At 38.2% G+C, this 19,560-nt stretch overlaps 1 protein-coding gene across 4 annotated transcripts in view; it reads left to right on the plus strand.

Moving 5' to 3' along the window:
- The window catches only part of CBFA2T2 (CBFA2/RUNX1 partner transcriptional co-repressor 2), a 137,285-nt gene that overhangs the window by 57,115 nt on the left and 60,610 nt on the right, over window positions 1–19,560 (plus strand). The window contains exon 1 of one of the 4 annotated variants that reach the window (XM_012755042.3): window positions 11,828–12,150. The exons of 2 other annotated variants lie outside the window; for them this stretch is intronic. In XM_012755042.3, the coding sequence (XP_012610496.1) occupies window positions 12,069–12,150 (82 nt within the window). In that variant the 5' untranslated portion in view covers window positions 11,828–12,068. Of the gene's footprint in view, window positions 1–11,827; window positions 12,151–19,560 lie in introns of those variants that run through there. One more of the 4 variants, XM_012755041.3, reaches the window with a different exon arrangement.

A 19,560-nucleotide genomic window follows, 5' to 3' on the forward strand; every position in this document is an offset into this window, starting at 1 on the left:
ATCTTCCATTTATAATCTTTACAGCATCAGAACCGTGTTGCCTGCATTGTCTTCTTTTAATCACGTGCCAGTTTTGCAGTGCTACCAAGTCTAGATCTGAGAGGCAGCTTGTGTGAATCATTTACATACATTTCTGTTTATATTCCTCAAATTAATTTGCAACTTTGTATTTTTCATCCAATTACATGTTCAGAGCAGATTTTTAATAATTTCTTTTAAGAAGGAATTTGTCATATGTATGATTCAACAACTGGCTCAAAGAGCAGAAGCTATTGAACAATAGCAGAAACCAGACAATATGTAGGACTTTAAATGGTAATTGCTAAACATTTGAATGTTCCCCAAAATGTGAGTCTGTATGTTTTGTGTGTTATTCCACTAGGGACTTGCACAGATAGGTTTTGCACAATATCTTTGCTGTTATTGTCAGCCATAAACAAATTACACGTATTTAACAAATTAATGTCAGATTGGCCAGGAGCCACTGGGAGGTGTGTACTTAGTGACATCAGCTGGCAAAGAGCCCTGGTAACAGGGAGGGTTGGAAGGGTAGTAGAGAGAGAGGAAGCAGGAGGGAGGCAGAGACAGAGAGAGACTGACTGACTGTATCTGGAGATTCTGGCAAGGTGAAGAGCTGGTCTGTTTGGCAGGACCTTCCCATCTGGGATCCATCTGTGTTTCCCTGGAATGGGACAGGCAGCTCTAGTCAGTGAGAAATCGCAGATGTGAGAGAGCTGACACATGTCCAGCTAATGAAAGAAGGAGGAAGGTTGGCCTCGGATTGGGCTTTGAAGATTAGGAGGAGAAAAAGAGAAGCTTTTTAATATCTATTTCAAATAAATTTGGTCTATTAAGAATCTGGATTGTTATAATCTGGGCATTTGGGGTAAGTACATTTTAATTTAGTTTTAGGGGCTAAAGTACACAATTCTCTGCCTTTCAAAGCTTTTTACTTTATCTCAAATTATGATGATGTGAATGGTTCTTGATATTTGATATGAGAGTTCAGCCTTTACTCAGTTTTGTTTTGATGCTTCGTTTTGTTTTTCTCTCATTTTTCTCTCATTTTTCAATTGCCATCTTTATATTTGAATGCCATGCTTTTTTGAATGGAAAGTTTCGTTAATAATAGATGTAATATGTGAGTTCTACAGCTAGAAAAGTAGTCCTGCAAATATTTCTGTTAGGTATTCCACATTGGATCCTTTTGTGATGTTGAGGGAAATTTTTTTCTCCTTTAGTATGCATAATACAAATAGGCAGGGTTAAAAAGATGGCTCATAAAACACTCTTTCCTATTGTTAGATTTTATTTCAATCTATTCATGCAAATTTCAGCTAAAAGAGGTTGCAGTAAAACTAGTAGCATCTCTAAATTTTAGGTATATTTAGCTCTCTTACATTACATTTTGCCCCTGTTTTCCTCTGTTTACTTCCTACTTATACTAAATAAAATAAATGACATCAACAAAGCTGACCTGAATTGTAAGTTTGGGGTAGTTTTGTGATGCAATAAGTTCACATGTATATAGTTATATATACTATATTCCATAATCCTTGTTAGTTTGTGATTTTAGATTTTTGCTATTTCTGTACATTGTATTCATGTTTTTGCGGCCTCTAAATCCAGTCACCTATGCAAAGAACACCCCCCTATGGGAAGAACATGAGTTACATATACTGCATAGCCATTATTCATTAGTTTTCTGATCTCAAGCAAGCCACATATTCTCTGAATCTGTATTTTGTGTAATTTCTGAGTCATGTTGTTATTGGAGACATTTGTCTGGCACATAGAATGCATACAAGTTAGTTTCAGAAGTTCCTAGATGTTCACTTTTCTGCTGCAATAGGTTCCAAAACCCTTCATATTTTTAATTTGAACTCTTGGGGTAAGAATGGGTCTGGTCTGTAGCTGTAGTTTTCAGGATACCTTCTTCCCAGATTATCTTTATCTATTATAAATGTTATATGCTATTCTTGCCAAGCCTTACTATGATTATAAATAGTTTGGAATACGTTCCAAGTTTTATAATGCAAATGAACCTGTTAAACTATTCCAGAACAGAAGAACTTTGAAAAAGTCAACAGGCAGGAGTGAGGTGTACTGAATTGTACTGCTTTGTGACAACACTGTTTAAATTGTATTTTTCCCTGCTGGAAAATATTATGAGTTCTCAAATAGGAGCTTTAAAAAATACTTTTATTCCATAAAGTTCGTTAACCCTTATTTACATCAGTTAGGTAATTATTTTCAAGGACAGTACAGTACTATTTATTTATTTATTTTGAGACAGCGTCTTGCTTTGTTGCCCAGGCTAGAGTGAGTGCCGTGGCGTCAGCCTAGCTCACAGCAACCTCAAACTCCTGGGCTAAAGCAATCCTGCTGCCTCAGCCTCCCAAGTAGCTGGGACTACAGACATGCACTACCATGCCCAGCTAATTTTTTCTATATATATTAGTTGGCCAATTAATTTCTTTCTATTTATAGTAGAGACGGGGTCTTGCTCTTGCTCAGGCTGGTTTCAAACTCCTGACCTCGAGCAATCCACCCACCTCAGCCTCCCAGAGTGCTAGGATAACAGACGTGAGCCATCACACCCAGCTTATAGTCAGATTTCTTGTGGTAGAGGGAACTTTTTTAAAGGAACTTTTTATAAGTTTTCTTTTATGCCAAATTGACTAAATGATTTAGTAAAAATTTTGTGGTTTCTCTTTTGATAGGTGCAGTGTGCAGCATCTTTGGAACTTGTCTGAATGTTTGAAAAGATACAGTGTTTGTATTGAATTTACATGGTGCTCCTTCAGTGAGAAAACTCTTACATTTCACCCTGGGAGACATGCTCCTAGTGATGGGTGGGGAGAAAAAAAAACTTATGCTAAAGTATAGGGTAGGGTCTACTATGGAAGGCCTAAAAAAGGGATTTCATACTACCATATGCCCATGCTGTAAATACTTTTGATGCTAGAGTGTTTCAACAAACATAGTAAATAATAAGTAATATGCATTTTAATATGTAAAGATCAACTGACTGTAAATAAAGGTGGTTGATTAAAAGTCCTGCTAGGACCAGACAGTTTAGGAGAATAGTATAACTGAGGTTATAATGAGATATCTTTGTGCTGACTACAGGGGAAATCATAATTCTTTCTGAAGATTATGAAAGCATCCTGGGAAGCTTTACTACTATGAAAGAGGAAACTCTAACTAAATTGGTTTCCAGGAATGACCCAAGGATTTTTTTCATAGCAGGGGTCCATGTTGGACTGAAGGTATATAATGCAATAATGTCAATAAACTGGAGATGAGGATTATGACATTTAAATGGCATCTTTGGAAAAGAGTGCTTCTAAGTTTGAATAACATATTTTATACACAACTAGAAAAATTCAAGTGGATCTGAAAGATAGGTTGGGTCAAGTCATTGATGGTTGTTGTAAGGCTATTAAGTGGTAGAAGTGCTCATAAGTCCCTAGTGATGACCTACGGACAATATGAGGATTGGAATGGATCTTTAAAATAATCTAGTCAGTTGTAGTATTTTATAGGTAAGGTTAGTTGAGGAAAGGATAATGGAGTGGTAAAACGTCTGTTTGGCCCAGAGTTTAATACTCAGGTTGGTGGCTAAGCTTAGGCTGGAATTGTTCTGAGTTTCCAGGACATTCATTTTGCAAACATTTTTTGATTGCCTGTCGTGTGTGATAATAGGGTAACGGATAAAAAAGGTGAGATACCATAGAGAAGATAAAATATATGTAAATGCACAAAAGTGGTAATTCTTAAATATTGGTACCAAAGAGGGAATAAGAGAACTGTCATGGAGGAGGTAGCATTTGTTCAGAATTTAGATGGATAGGAAGGATTTGGACTTCTCATGTTTGGAAGGAGCATAATGGGAGGATGGAAAGTTCTCTTTTCACTAGGCCTGAGTGTATTAATTTCTGCCATGTTTTAAACTGTATCTAGCAGTTAATATTTTTCCAAATCCTAGAGCAGTTGTTGGCTTCTGAGATAACTTATCTCTATACGTACTTATCCACCTCCTTTTTAAATTTGTGATTTTTATATCAGGTGGCTTTAAAAGATTTCTGTTATGGACTGTGTAGGTTGTTTAATTTTCCCTCCAAGTTGAAGTCAGCAAATATAGGAATTTTAGTAGTGGCTGTATCTTATAGAAAAACAACCTATTATAACTGGTTGTTGTATTCAAAGTGGCTGATGGGCTTTCCAAATAGTATTTAACTTTTAAGAATTATGTGGCAACACAGATTTATGCTGGGAAATTTAAAATGCATATCGGCTGGGTGTGGTGCATCACACCTGTAATACTAGCACTCTGGGAAGCTGAGGCAGGTGGATTGCTCAAGGTCAAGAGTTCAAAACCAGCCTTTGCGAGACCCCGTCTCTATGAAAAAAAATAGAAAGAAACTGTTTGACCAACTAAAAAATATATATAGAAAAAATTAGCTGGGCATGGTGGTGCATGCCTGTAGTCCCAGCTACTCAGGAGGCTGAGGCAGGAGGATTGCTTGAGGCCCAGGAGTTTGAGGTTGCTGTGAGCTAGGCTGCCGCCACCGCACTCACTCTAGCCTGGGCAACAAAGTGAGACTCTGTCTCAAAAAATGAATGAATGAATGCATGCATATGGATTTACTTTTCTAAAGCATGCCAGAACCTGCAAAAGCAACTCTTTGTGCTTTGTTTAAAGCAATAGGTAGTGGAAATCCTGTTATCATTCAATACTTGTTTAGAAGTGCAGCTTGCTTAGAGGTGCCTGGCAAGATGGGGTGCAATTCCGTATAGAGTCTGTATGTACTTATTATCTGTAGTTGTCTCTTATAGTTCTGAAGTAAAATAAAGTGTGTATAGTAGTCTCCTCTTATCTGCAGTTTCTCTTTCCATGGTTTCAGTTACCTATAGTGCCGTAGAATAAAATAATTTGAGACTACATTCACATAACTTTTATTATAGTATAATTTTATTATTTGTTATTAGTAATCTCTTACTGTGTCTAATTTATAAATTAAACTTTATCACAAGTATGTGTGTATAGGAAATCACAGCATATATAGGGTTTGGTACTATCTGAGGTTTCAGGCATCCATTGGTGGTCTTGGAATGTATCCCCTGCATATAAGGTTGGGGGGACAACTATATTTTCATTTGGTTGTGGTAGTTAGGCAGAGGGAGGAAAGGCAGCAAAAAGATTGTGTATAGGCTTTGATGTTAGGCTTTGTAATCATGAGTTAATTTAACCTTCATCTCTAAGGCTCAGTTTTCTCAACTGTAAAATGGGAGTAAAAAAATTCTAAGCATTAAATTAGAAAGTAGTTTCATGATATTTGCTGTGTGAATACTATTAATTGATAAGATTTCTCTTTCCATTTGATTTTTCTTAGTCCCTCCAAAACATTGAAGTCACAATTACTAAATGACTTAGTTAAAATGTGTTTCTCACATATTTTTAATGTCTTAAGACTGAGAGGGAACCAACCCTGCTTCCTTAACTAATTCTTAGTCATGGGAGAAGGGTGCGTGTAGAGAATGCAGCAGCCTTAAAAACTCAAACCTGTTGCTCTGTGACAAGCTGTTAATGTTTAGGGACCTTGCATTACTTACCCTGCTGGAAGAGCTGGGGGATGGGCTGCTTTGAGGGTGACAGATGTGCCCTCTGCTGCTGGCGGGCACGGCGGGTGCGGCGGGCGCGTGCCGGCTCTGTCCCTCTGCTCCCGGCACCAGGTGCAGCCATTGTTCTGGCTGGTCTCTCTTCATCCGGCCTCGTCTGTTACTCTGCTCTTTCTAGCTCATTGTTTCTGTAGGAAATTAGCATTAAAAACCCATCTGAAACCCCCATGTCCCTCAACTGCAGGTGACTGTTATTGGCCCCAGCTGCCACCCTTGCGCTTGATTACTTCCATATGGGACTATGCAAAGAAGTAGTGGCCATTTATTGATTTCCACCACAACCCCAACCTCTATTACTCAAACTATAATACCCTGAAATCTATTAGACCCCCAAAAGGCTGTATAGCTCAGTTGGCACTACAACTGTGATGAACGTTTTACAAGCAAAACTAATTACACCCTCTCTCTCCCCCCTTCATCACCTTCTCCCTAAATATTAAATGTAGAAAAACCAGAGTGTTATAAGTGGAATAGTAAATCTTTTAAATGTCTGGAAATGAATCTGTTTCTGAAGAGTAAAGCTTTTAGACTTTGGATTGGCTTTTATGGAAAATTTTAGTCATTGCTTTAAATATTTCATACTACACCCATAATATTCAAGCAAATCATGGCCTAGTAGGCCCCTAGGGTGGGGGTGGGGGACACAAAAATTTTCATCACTCGCTTTTTGGTTTATTAAATTTGATCGAGGTGGTCAGTATGTTAGGAAAAGGGCCTAGTTTAAAAGGATAATACATTTTGTGGGAAAAACTACATGAAATCAGTATTAGTTAAATCTTTTAGTTTTGCATTTTGTTGTTTGCTCTCTGAGTTCACACAAATAGTTGTTCTAGTTTAACTTATTAGAGTAAATACCACAATGAAAAGGTTGGTGTCCTAGACTTCTTTATTCCTCCATCAGTAAACAAATTTAAGTGTTCCCTTTTGGTTATTTTTCCAAATCAAGATTGTAATCTCAAACAGATAATTTAAGTGCCTACCTTAACACTCTAAATAGAATTTTAAGGACAGTCTTTAGTAGTTATTGTCTCCTGAAGAATTGAATTGGGACCTTGACAAAGTCCCTACCCCTTTTAGTGAAGAGTATCTTGGTAACCTTTAAGTGTTAACAGCCCAGGAATTCAAGGGGGAGAGGTAACTTACTTTTGACTGCTGAGTATTTAGCTGTGCAACCTGGTTTTAAAGGAAAATCTTTATTTTACAACATTTCAAATTAAATTATTTAATAATTCTGAGATTTGTTGGGAAAAATGTCTTTTTGGCTTTCTTCCTTCTTTCCTTTATTTCCTTTTCTTTCTATTCTGTTTCCTTTTGGAGTTTAGAAAGGTACTAGAGGCTGAGCCTGGTGGCTAATGCCTGTAATCCTAGCATTCTGGGAGGCCGAGGCGGGAAGATTACTCGAGGTCAGGAGTTTGAAACCAGCCTGAGCAAGAGTGAGACCCCATCTCTACTAAAAATAGAAAGAAATAAATTGGCCAACTAATCTATATAGAAAAATTTAGCCGGGCATGGTGGCGCATGCCTGTAGTCCCAGCTACTTGGGAAGCTGAGGCAGCAGGATTGCTCCAGCCCACGAGTTTGAGGTTGCTGTGAGCTAGGCAGATGCCACTGCACTCTAGCCCAGGCAACAGAGTGAGACTGTGTCTCAAAAAAAAAAAAAAAAAAAAAAAAAAAAAAAAAGTACTAGACCAGGGCACTGTGGTGCACAACTGTAGTCCTAGGTACTTGAATGGCTGAGGTGGGAAGAATGCTTGAGCCCAGGAATTCAAGACCAGCCTGGGCAACCTAGCAAGTCTCAAAAAGGTGCTAGAATTGAAAAGCCCCAAGCAGCCAGCATTTTACCTGACAGCTCCTGTGTAGGCAAGCCTCCAGATACAGCATTGGGAACAGGTTAGGATTTGGAGTATTCGAAGAGCTTTTCAAGAGCCTTTTAATCTGCTTTCTCATTTTAAGCAGTGGAGAAATGGAAAAGTAGGTTGGGAAAGAGTAAGTGTTGAGATTTGAAACAGGGTCTTCTGACTCCAAATTAGGTATGCTTTCATTTGAAGTTTGGAGATAGTAATAGATGGGACTGATTATAAGCCCTATATTGCTATAGGTATTATTGTCTTGAGGGTGTGCATGTGTTGTTAGCCTTTTTGTTTCTTTTTCTTTTTCTTTCTTTGGGTTTCCTTTAGTGGCCTGTCTGAAGAAAAATATGGTTCTTTCTTTCTGCCACTGAGAAATAGGGAGTTTGTGGTCTAGTGTGAGACTAATTTTCTTTTCGTCCCTTTTAATTTTTTTTTTTTTTTTTTTTTTTGAGACAGAGTCTCACTTTGTTGTCTAGGCTAGAGTGAGTGCCGTGGCGTCAGCCTAGCTCACAGCAACCTCAAACTCCTGGGCTCGAGTGATCCTTCTGCCTCAGCCTCCCGAGTAGCTGGGACTACAGGCATATGCCACCATGCCCGGCTAATTTTTTATATATATATATCAGTTGGCCAATTAATTTCTTTCTGTTTATAGTAGAGACGGGGTCTCGCTCTTGCTCAGGCTGGTTTTGAACTCCTGACCTTGAGCAATCCGCCCGCCTCGGCCTCCCAAGAGCTAGGATTACAGGCGTGAGCCACAGCGCCCGGCCTTAATTTTTTTTTTCTTCCTGAGACAGTCTCACTTTGTTGCCCAGGCTAGAGTGAGTGCCATGGCCGGCAGCCTAGCTCACAGCAAACTCAAACTCCTGGGCTCAAGCGATCCTGCTGCCTCAGCCTCCCACGTAGCTGGGACTACAGGCATGCCACCACCATGTCCTGCTAATTTTTTCTATATATATTAGTTGGCCAATTAATTTCTTTATAGTAGAGATGGGGTCTCACTCTTGCTCAGGCTGGTTTTGAACTCCTGACCTCAAGCAATCCGCCCACCTCTGCCTCCCAGAGTGCTAGGATTACAGGCGTGAGCCACCGCGCTGGCCCATCCCTTTTAATTTTAATGAGATAAATTGTCCTATAGCATTCCTAGGGCTAATTTCATGATAAAACTGACATTAGCCTTTTTTTGTTTTGTTTTTTTTCTTGAATGAAAACAAGCAAACCATGCTTCTATTTCTCCAAGTAGGGAAGCATGACAGATACAGCTACATATGCTTTGATTATTTGGGCCCTAGGCATCTCACTTGCCTCATCCCAGTCCTGGCCCCGTTCTTCATGTCTAAAGTAGGGGAGGATGAAAATCTTGGTGTGATTGACCTTCTAGAAATGTTCTTTTCCATCTTTATTTTGGAGAATGAAAGTGTTTTCATGCCTTCCCAGCCAAGGAAACCATCTCTAACAACAAATCTTTTAAAGTGTGCCTGGAGGAGGGATAGGAGAATTGTTGATTTGTCTTAGAGATGTTGTTGTTTTTTAGAGTCAACTTCAAACACCTTAATAAAAATTTTTAAGATCATTTGACTTTTTTGGTTTGTTTCATTTTAATGTGCACTTTATTCTGTTCTATTTTCTATAGAATTCTATTTTCTCACATTTTGCATACACAAATCAATATATACTCTTAACTGGATAAATAAAAATAATGGGTAAGTTTAAAGATAGATATTTTATTTTTATTATTTTGACAATTACTCAAAATGTTAAAGTATACTTGACATAACAAAGTATAAAACATTAATTCACATTCATATTTTTTTTTAAATACAGAGGTCTTAGAAGACTTCGAATTCAGCAGCTTCCTTTTTCTACATATTATTGCTATCTAGGATTTTGTTTACATTTTGTGTTTTATACTCACTTTCAGCCAAAATAATAATTACTATTATTTCTATAGCTCATATTAATTTGGGGTTTACCAATATATTCATTGAATTATCTTTTTGTATTGGATCTTTTATCACAGATTTTCCTTCTAGGAAAATGTTCCTTCCTGCCAGGTATATTTGTTAGTAGTTCTTAGAGAAACCAAGTGGTAAATTCCTTTTGTTGGTCTGCAAAAATATCTATTTCACTTTTGCTTGAATGATAGTTAACTGAGGTTGGAGTATGAGGTTTACAGTTATTTTCCATCAGCACTTGAGAGTGGTGAATTCTGGGGTTTTTTTGTTCCTTTTTCAGTTACTTTTTCCCGTCTCTGGTTGCATTTAAGGTTTTCTTTCTTGGCTTTTGGTGTTTTGCAGTTATACTATGATGAAGTGAATTATAGATTTATTTGTACTCAGGACTTAGTTTACTCCTTTAATTAATTAATTAATTTTAGAGACAGGGTCTCGATTTGTTACCCAGGCCGAAGTGTAGTGGCACGATCATAGATTGCCATAGACTTGAACTCCTGTGCTCAAGCAATCCTACTGCCTCAGACTCCCAAATAGCTGGGACTTAAAGACATGTTCCGCCACACGTGGCTAATTTTTTATTTTTTGTAAAGACAGAGTCTTAGTATGGTACCCAGGCTGGTCTGAACTCCTGGACACAAGCAGTCCTCTTGCATTGGCCTCTCAGAGTGCTGGGATTATAGGTGTCAGTTACTGTGCCCAGCTGGTTTACTCCTTTAATTTGAGGATTTTGATTTTTATTCAGTTCTAGAAAATTCTTGTCTATGATCTCTTTGATAGTGTTGCCCCTCCCCACTCTCCTTTGCTCTGTTATCTTTTTCTAGAATTTGTGCTACCTATTTGTTGGACTTTCTCATGCTATTCTCCATGTTTCCTATCCTTTTTTATTTTTCACCTTATGTTTTTGTACTACATTCTAGGTGATTTCTTCAGATCTGTCTTCCAATATTCCCTTGTTTTTCAAGTCTGTCTGATATTCTCTTCAAAATGTCCATTATTATAGAAATTTTATATAGTTACTTTACAAATATGCTTTTAAAACCTGAGTCCTGTTTTCTCATTATTTTCTTTTATGTGCTTAATCATTTTTTAAAGGTTAAGATTTACTGAGATATAGTTCATATACAGCAAAATATACTCTTTTTAGATTTACAATTCTATGAATTCTGACAAACATACAATCATGTAGCCACCACCACAGTCAAGGCATAGAACATTTCTGTTTTCCCTAAATGCTTCCTTCTGACTCTTTATGGGCAGTCCCTCCCCCTGTCCTAGGCCCTGGTAAACATTTATCTCTTCTCAGTCCCTATAGTTTGTGCCTTTTTCAGATCATCATATAAATGAAATCATAGAGTGTGTAGCCTTTGTGTCTGACTCCTTTCTTTTAACGTAATACATCTGAGATTCATCCATGTTGTTGTATCAGTAGTTTGTTCCCTTTTTATGGCTGAGTAGTATTCCATCATGTAATAGCGTGACCAGCTGTCTCAGTTTCCCCTGGTTCTAGGAAGCCTCTCAGCTTTGCTTTTCCATAACAAATTTTAGAATGAAGTCTGTAGATTAGATGGTTATATGGTATTAATGTTAATTATATTGATAATTGTACTGTAGTCAGATAAGTAAATGTCCTAGCTCTTAGCAATTAAGATTTAAGGGTTAAGGGGGTATAACGTTAATATCTCCAGCTTACTCTCACGTGGTTTAGGCAAAAATTAGGTAGATGGGTAGTTAGAAAAAAAAAGTGATAAGAAGAAAATGGGTCAATTAATTGGTGAATTTAGGTACATGATATCAAGAGAATTCTTTGAACTGTTTTTGTAAGTTTGAGATTATTTCAGCATAAAAATGTTTTTAAGTTGGGATAAAAGAACTGAGAGAACTGAGCAATAGATGCCAGTTAGAAAAAAAGGGTATCCATATTAAGTGGTCAGGTTAAGGCTGTTTGAAGAAGTAAACTGAGCTGTGTTCTGAATGACAATAAAGAATTAGCCTTGTAGGCCGGGCGCTGTGGCTCACGCCTGTAATCCTAGCTCTTGGGAGGCCGAGGCGGGCGGATTGCTCAAGGTCAGGAGTTCAAAACCAGCCTGAGCAAGAGCGAGACCCCGTCTCTACTATAAATAGAAAGAAATTAATTGGCCAACTGATATATATATATAAAAAATTAGCCGGGCATGGTGGCACATGCCTGTAGTCCCAGCTACCCGGGAGGCTGAGGCAGAAGGATCACTGGAGCCCAGGAGTTTGAGGTTGCTGTGAGCTAGGCTGACGCCACGGCACTCACTCTAGCCTGGGCAACAAAGCGAGACTCTGTCTCAAAAAAAAAAAAAAGAATTAGCCTTGTAGATATCAGAGGGAAGAATATTCCAGTGCATAGGCCCTATGATAGGAATGAGCTTGATATGTTCAACAAATAAAGGGCCAGTGCAGTTATAATGTGGATAAGGAGAAGAGGGTAGAGATAAAATTAGAGTGATAGCAGACAGCTCACGTAGAGCTTTGTAAGCCAGGGTGAAGAATTTAGATTTTATTCTGAATGCTGAGTAACCATTGAAGGGTAATAATATGATCTGATTTACATTTTATGAAGGTCATTCTTCCTGTGGTATGGAGAAAGAATTATATAGGTCATGGCTGGAAGCAGCAAGACCAGAAGGTAAAAAATGGTAAGTTTGGGTTAGGCTCATGGCAGTGGAATATAAAAGAGGATGATGATTTGGTATATTTTAGAGGTAAATTGATGGATTGAACATTGAAAGGGGACAGGGTACTTTCAGATAATTGTCCTTGTTTTTCATATATTCATTTAAATGTTTAAGTGCTCACTGTGTCCCAGGCACTATTCTAGATATTGGAGTTATGTCAGTGAGTAAAGTCCCTGTCCTCATGGAGATTAAATTCTTATGAGAGACACGGGCAATAAAGGTGATTAGTAATATATATGTACTCTAAAGTATATGTTTTATGTGTATTTAAGATGTTTTAGGCTGCGGTGGCTCACGCCTGTAATCCTAGCTCTCTGGGAGGCTGAGGCGGGCGGATCATTTGAGCTCAGGAGTTCGAAACCAAGCTGAGCAAGAGTGAGACCCTGTCTCTACTATAAATAGAAAGAAATTAATTGGCCAACTAACATATATATAGAAAAAATTAGCCGGGCATGGTGGCGCATGCCTGTAGTCCCGGGTACTCTGGAGGCTGAGGCAGTAGGATTGCTTGAGCCCAGGAGATTGAGGTTGCTGTGAGCTAGGCTGACGCCACGGCACTCTAGCCGGGGCAACAGAGTGAGACTCTGTCTCAGAACAAATGAAAAAGATGTTTTATATTCATAATGTTACCAAAAATGAAAGTGTTAAGGAGAAAGGGCAAGAGTTTAAGAAGATCCAGGTTAGGTTGAGAAGAATAGCTAAGAAGGGTCTCCACTGAAAGGTGATGGTTTTGAGAATGCAAGGAGATGGAACACTGTATATGGCACATTATGTCTCCCACCTTTTGAGAATATATTATGATGAAGATGATAGTTCCTTGGGTATAATCCTGACTGTACCTGTGATAATTGCATTCATATTTTTGAGCATAAACAGAATCACCGAAGAATGACTAAAGAATTTGGAGTAAGAGGCTCATGCCTGTAATCCTAGCACTCTAGTGCCAAGGCCGGAGGATCGCTTGAGGCCAGGAATTCTAGACCACCCCAAGCAAGAGCAAGACCCTGTCTCTACTAAAAATAGAAAAATTAGCCAGGCAACTAAAAGCAGAAACAAAAAATTAGCCACCTGGAGTGGTGAGCGTTTATAGTCCCAGCTACTCGAGAGGCTAGGGCAGGAGGATCATTTGAGCCCAGGAGTTTGAGCTAGGCTGATGCCAGGACACTCAGGGCGATAGAGCCTGAGTGTCACAGGAAAAAAAAAGAATTTTGAATAAGGTTCAAAGGAATACATTTGTTGGTAAGACAATGGAAAGGTGCATGTGAAACATTCATATATAGTAGTGGTCTAATTTAATAACAGAGAAATATACTCCTCCCTATAAACAATTTGCAAAGTCTCTTTGCTTTAACACTCATCTGTATTCAGGAGTTTTGAGGTACATACAATAAAAGGTAGATTAGAAAGACAACCTTAAAACCAGCAGAGGATCAAGAGCTAAGGAAGTTGAGAAGTGGAATGAAGGTGTTGCTGCTTAGCCTTGCACTAACCTAGTTTCTTTTTAGCTAAAACAAGGCTATTACCTTGTTCCTATCATCTGGTTAGAGAACATTTGTACCTAGGAGAAGCTTTTATCCTAGCATTGTGAATCAGGAAAGGTGTCCCCTGTAGGATGGTACCTAGGTCAGTTCTTCACATATGAATGAAAGTTAGCCTGGAGAAGAGAGAAGAGGCCCCGTAAAGTATGAGATCAAAAGTGGAGGAAAACCAGCCTGAGTAAGAGCAAGACCCCGTCTCTACTATAAATAGAAAGAAACTAATTGGCCAACTAAGATATATATAGAAGCGAGACTCTGTCTAAAAAAAACAAAAAAAAACTGGAGGAAAACGGGACCAGGGAGGTAACCGGTGTCTTCTATGGAGTGCCTTCTATGCAGTGTTCAGGATCATGGACTTTATCCTGTAGACAGTAGAGTTTTGTTCTGTTTTTAAGCAGGGAAGTGTGACCTGGTTGGCATTTTTCAGATGGAGGCTTCTGGGAAAAAGATGAATATTCTGGGGGCAATCTTAGCGTTGGGGAGACCATTTTGAGATAATGGTCAAGACATGGGTGAGGTCTGAGCTTTGTCTCTTGTAGGTAGAATGGAGAGGGGCAGAGGATTTGGGGGTGTGGGTGATGCAAAGAATGATTGATTTTAAAATAAATTGAAAATGAAAAGATTAAGCTGATGGTTTTTTATGTTTTTCTTAAAATGTGGCTGATAAAGTTTTTGTGCTTTCAAAGGGAGGTTGGATGAATAAGCTTGGGCACTGTATTTTATTAGACATTTGGGGGTGGCAGAATAATTTCTAAAATATTTCTAGCAATTTCATTTTCATTTTATCTGCAGGATGAAAAAAGTAAATTCTGGGATATTTTTGATTAAATTAGCAGACCATATGGTGTTTGCACAGACTGACTGCTACGCGAGGTAGCTGTGTTATTTTTCTCTTTCAGGATATGATGCTTTATCTGATGCCAATGTTCTGAAACATTTATTTTCTCGTCAGAAGTATATGAAACAGTTATTCTGGGCATTGCATTTTTCTTGTTGCCTTGATTGATGTCACAATTTGTGTACTGCTTTACTCTGCCTTTGTATTAGTTTAATATTAAAAAAATATTAAATCTTCTTTTTATAGTGCTTCTCAACTTCTTTTCACATCATGACACATATAGAAAGTTCTGATTTGCTGTCTCAGGCTGAGAAAATCAATATCAATAAAATAATAATCATTCATACTTCTCCAGTATTCCTTGGCATACAGCTTGGGTAGTTCTACCTTAATAGAAAAGGTATAGAAACCTTTCTTATGCTGTGTTGTAGCTAGGTAAATAGAATTAGGAAAGAGTTACAATGTCTATACAGTGTATCAAGATGTTACAGGAAGAGCGATGGTTATAAAAATGAAGAGCTGAGGGAACTTGAGAGAGGCACAGAAACAAATCACCTGTGGTATAATATGACAATTGACATCATAGAGATGTTTGTAAGGGGCTGTAAGAGTCCAGATGTGGAAAGATTTAATTCTGTCAAGATGCAGTTTCGGAGTATCAGAGAGGATTAATTAAGAGGTGATATTTGAGTTGGACCTTAAAGTAGGAGTATCTAAAGTGCCAGAGACAGGAAAGGAAGGGCATTTTAGGCAGAGAGCACAATCTGTTCTATATGCTTTATGCCTGCTTAATGACTATCAGAGGTTTCCTCTTAATATGAAAGTAGATATTGGAACTCAAGAGTTTGTTCTGATGGCAAACATGGTTATTTGCCCTGCCAAAGTGCCCATCTACCTTCCATTTATGTTGTTTGGATTTGGTCCCCACTATAATAATAGCCTTATATTTGCCTTGTGCTTTTAATTTTCAAAGCTTCTTATCCTTATAACAACCCCCCAGGGATAGGAAATAAAAGCCAGATTGTAGTATTTTTATTTTTATAGAGGGGGAAACTAAGACATCATCATATTGGCATTTCAGTTCCCAGATAACAAAGTCTGTTTCCATTATTTGATTGCAAAGGGTGCTGTCCAACAAGAACCACCCTCAATTTTCTGGGCACAGCCCAGAGTGCTGATGGAGGCAGCTACCAGAGGAGCACCAGCAAGGTAGACAGCATGGTTGCTGATCACAAAGGTAACAGCTCAACATCTGCAAGCTGCAGCTGTAGCCTTTTGCTACATCATATCCATATTTCTGCTCACACTTGTGAAGAATCACAGGGTTTGGAAGAATATAAGTTAAACTATTCCAAACTTAGAAGTGTGCTCTGTCTGTGGGAGTTTTATTCTGTATTGGATGGAGTTATCCAGGAGATCTCATGGTTGCTACTTTTCTCAATTCATTTATTGCCATGCTTAGTCCCTGTCTTCCAATATTAGTCTTCCAATTCCTATACCAATTTTAGTTTAATGCCAAAATAAGATTAAGCTCTCATAATAGATGAATTGAGTGGGTGCTAATTGTGTCATTGAAATCTTTGCCAGAGAATTTTTTTTCTAGCTGGTTTTGTTCTGTCTCTATCCTTCAGTTTGTTTTGGAAAACACAGTAGAATACCTGGTTATGTTTTAGAGTATCAGCGTTAAAATTGTCATTTCAGCCAGGCATGGTGGTTCACACCTGTAACCCCAGCAACTCAGGAGGTTGAGGCTAGGAGATCAAGACCAGCCTGGGCGATATAGTGAGATCCTGTCTCTAAAAAAATTGTAAAAATTAGCAAGGCATGATGCCTGTGGTCCTAGCTACAAGGATCAAGCAACAGAGCAAGATCCCATCTCTTAAAAAAAAAAAAAAGAAGAAGAAGAAGGTATTTCAATAAGCAGTGTTGTCTGTTGACCATTTATACTTGTGCCTCTATAGTATTTATCCATTTTTCTAAAATACTTGGGCTTTTTGGAAATAGTGAATAAATGAATTATGGATTGGTAATTTTGAGGAGGTATACCGGGAAGAGAAGGGTGATCCTGGTGTGGAGCCAACATTTTTGAAATTATGGTTTATTTGTTCTTAGTCCTTAAGGCCACCCCATTGCCATTCCTCAAGGCCATTCATTTGACAGTGGACCTGCTTTGTCAGAAGCCGCTCTGTCTGTTAAGGACATAAGTGAGTTCCTACATAATAGCTCCTACATTTCAGTCTTCTGACTTCCCCAGTCTGCTTTAGCTATAGACGCTATCCATTTACCTTATACATTTGTGAGGAAAGGCAGGAGCTATCTAGTAGAACGTGAAGTCTCTTTGAGCTATAATCAATGTTCATTTCTTTTGCCTTATTAAATTCTTGGTCACAGTGTACAAACTTCAATGGAATCCGATAATAATTCATTCTTTCAGCACCACTTGATTCCTTTTGCTATAGTTATGGGTTCTGGAGCCCAACAGAACTATCACTTCTTAGCTGTATGACTTCGGGCATAATTTAACTTCCCTGAGCCTTAGTTTCTTGTCTTTTTTGTTTTGTTTTTGCTTTTAGCCATTGGACCACCAGCGAAGTCGTAGTTTCTCATTGAGTAGAGTGCCAAGGATGGTGGTACCTTCCATTGTGTTAGTGTTGTATAAATAAGAAAATATTTTATAGAATGCTTAGCACCATTCTTTGCACATAATAAATACTTTGTTATTATTTACAAATGGAAATGGAGAGTAATGGTAGCTCTTACTGTTGTAGTTGCTTCCAGATTCACCCTTCCCAGCAAGAAAGTTTTGCCCTTCTCAAATCTTGGGTAAATTGGAGATCTCCTTTATAATCAGTGTAGGTTGAGAAAAGGTGTATAGTCTTCATGGGCATTTGAAGAAAGACTTTTAAATTAATTAGCCTTTGTTGTCAATTGGTCACAAATAACATCAAGATATTACAAGTTAATATATATAAGAATAATACAAATAGTTGCAGAAACAGCAACACAAGACCAAAAGCAAGAGCCCTTTCCTCCGTTACAGCTGACTACTTTATTATTTGGATACCTAATGAAAATTTTTCCACATCTCTAAAATTTTATAATTTTTTTCTAGGGCAATCCAAATATGATTTGATTAATTTACACTGAGTATTAGTTTCCTTGGGAGTATTAGTTTTAGTTTTTAAAAATAAATGGCAAGGAGTTGAACAGTCAAATCTGTGAATGAATAGAGTTTTGGGGCCTAAAGTTTAATATGGAAATGAGATAAACAATTTCCATTTATTTGTAGAAGGAACTGTAATCGAGGAAATTTTTCTAAATGAACTTCTTCTTGCACTACTACTTTTCCCTTAGAGCTTTTAGCACTTTCTCCATGTTAGAAGGTTGTGGAGTTGCTATACTCTGTGGCGTCCCAGACGCTGGCACAACAACCCACTGCTTACAGTGCTTACTGCTGTCATCCACATGGGCCAAACACATGGCATTTTAGCATATTTCCAGATGTCATTCTCTCTGTTTGGATGACTTGGAGCTTAAGAAGGGTATTTGCTCTTGAATGGGAGAGAAATTATTCCTTTGGCATAAGGCCCACCCTGGCACCATTCCCACATCTGTTATTGATTAGAAGTGAATGCTGGTCAGTCAGGATGCAAGAGTGCTGGTCTGATTATCCAGCTCAGCCTTCAGGATGAAATACTGCAGGAAATCTGAGGGATGGCATAAACTGGCTATACAGAGAATCTGAAGGAAGACCCTTTCATAGCTATTGTGCAGAGAGACCTGATGTACAGAGATAGCCAGAGTGATTTCCACATGTTAAGAAGATATTATAACATCTACATGCAGAAGCTGCCGTTAAAGGGGGGTAGTGGAATGGGTGGTAGAATCCTTTTGCAATGATTTGAAGTATATATAATTAAAGTAAAATGCACAGATATTAACTGTTCAATGATTTTTTTTCAATGACTTTTTAATAATTGTCTACATGTATATTACAATCCTCTGAAACAAAACTTAGGATATTTACATTGACCAGGAAGTTCCTACTTACCTCCTGCAACCATTATCTCATTTCTCCCCTTGTATTTGCATTTAATGTAAATTGAGTCATGTAGGGTGTATTCTCTTATATCTGGCTGCTTTGTTTTTGAGTTTCATATGAGTAATTGCATGATTCAGTGGTGTTCCTTTTTAATATAGTAGTATTGTAGTATTCTGAATTCTGTAGTATTCAGAATATTGTAGTATTCTGTTGCCTGGATGTATGTACCATAGTTTATCTATTCACCTGTTGATGGACATTTGGGTTGTTCCCAGATTCTGGCTATTCTGAGTAAGGCTGCCATAAATAGCCCTGTAGAAGTCTTTGTGAACATAGGTTTTAATTTCTCTTGGGGTCAGTCATTGGGTAGATGTAAGTTTAGCTTTATAGAAAACTGCTAAATAGTTCTCCAAAGTGGACATACCATTATACACCCCCACCAGCAATGTATGAGATACTCCATATCCACTTTAACATTTAGTCAGTTTTTTAAATTTTGGGTTTTAGTGTGTGATAGTAAGTCATTGTGCTTTTAATGTGTACTTCCTTCACAATTAAATGATGTTGACCATCTGTATGTATTGGATATATTTTCCTTTAGATCTGTCATTCTGTTCAGTCTGAGCAGTATGTCCATATCTCCTCCTCATTTTCAAAAATTAGGTTATTTGGGGTTTTTTTTTGTTTTTCTTTTCTTTCTTTTCTCCCTCCCCTCCCCTCCCCTCCCCCCTCCCCTCCCCTCCCCTCCCCTCCCCTCCCCTCCCTTTGAGTGTCGCTCTGTTGCCAGGGTTAGAGTGCCATGGCATCAGTCTAGCTCACAACAACCTCAAACTCCTGGGCTCAAGCGATCCTTCTGTCTCAGCCTCCCAAGTACCTGGGACTACCGGCACACACCACCCATGCCCGGCTAATTTTTTCTATATATTTTTAGTTGACCAATTAATTTCTTTCTT

Source organism: Microcebus murinus, chromosome 16 (genome assembly GCF_040939455.1).
Source record: "Microcebus murinus isolate Inina chromosome 16, M.murinus_Inina_mat1.0, whole genome shotgun sequence".
Classification (NCBI taxonomy): Eukaryota; Metazoa; Chordata; class Mammalia; order Primates; family Cheirogaleidae; genus Microcebus; species Microcebus murinus.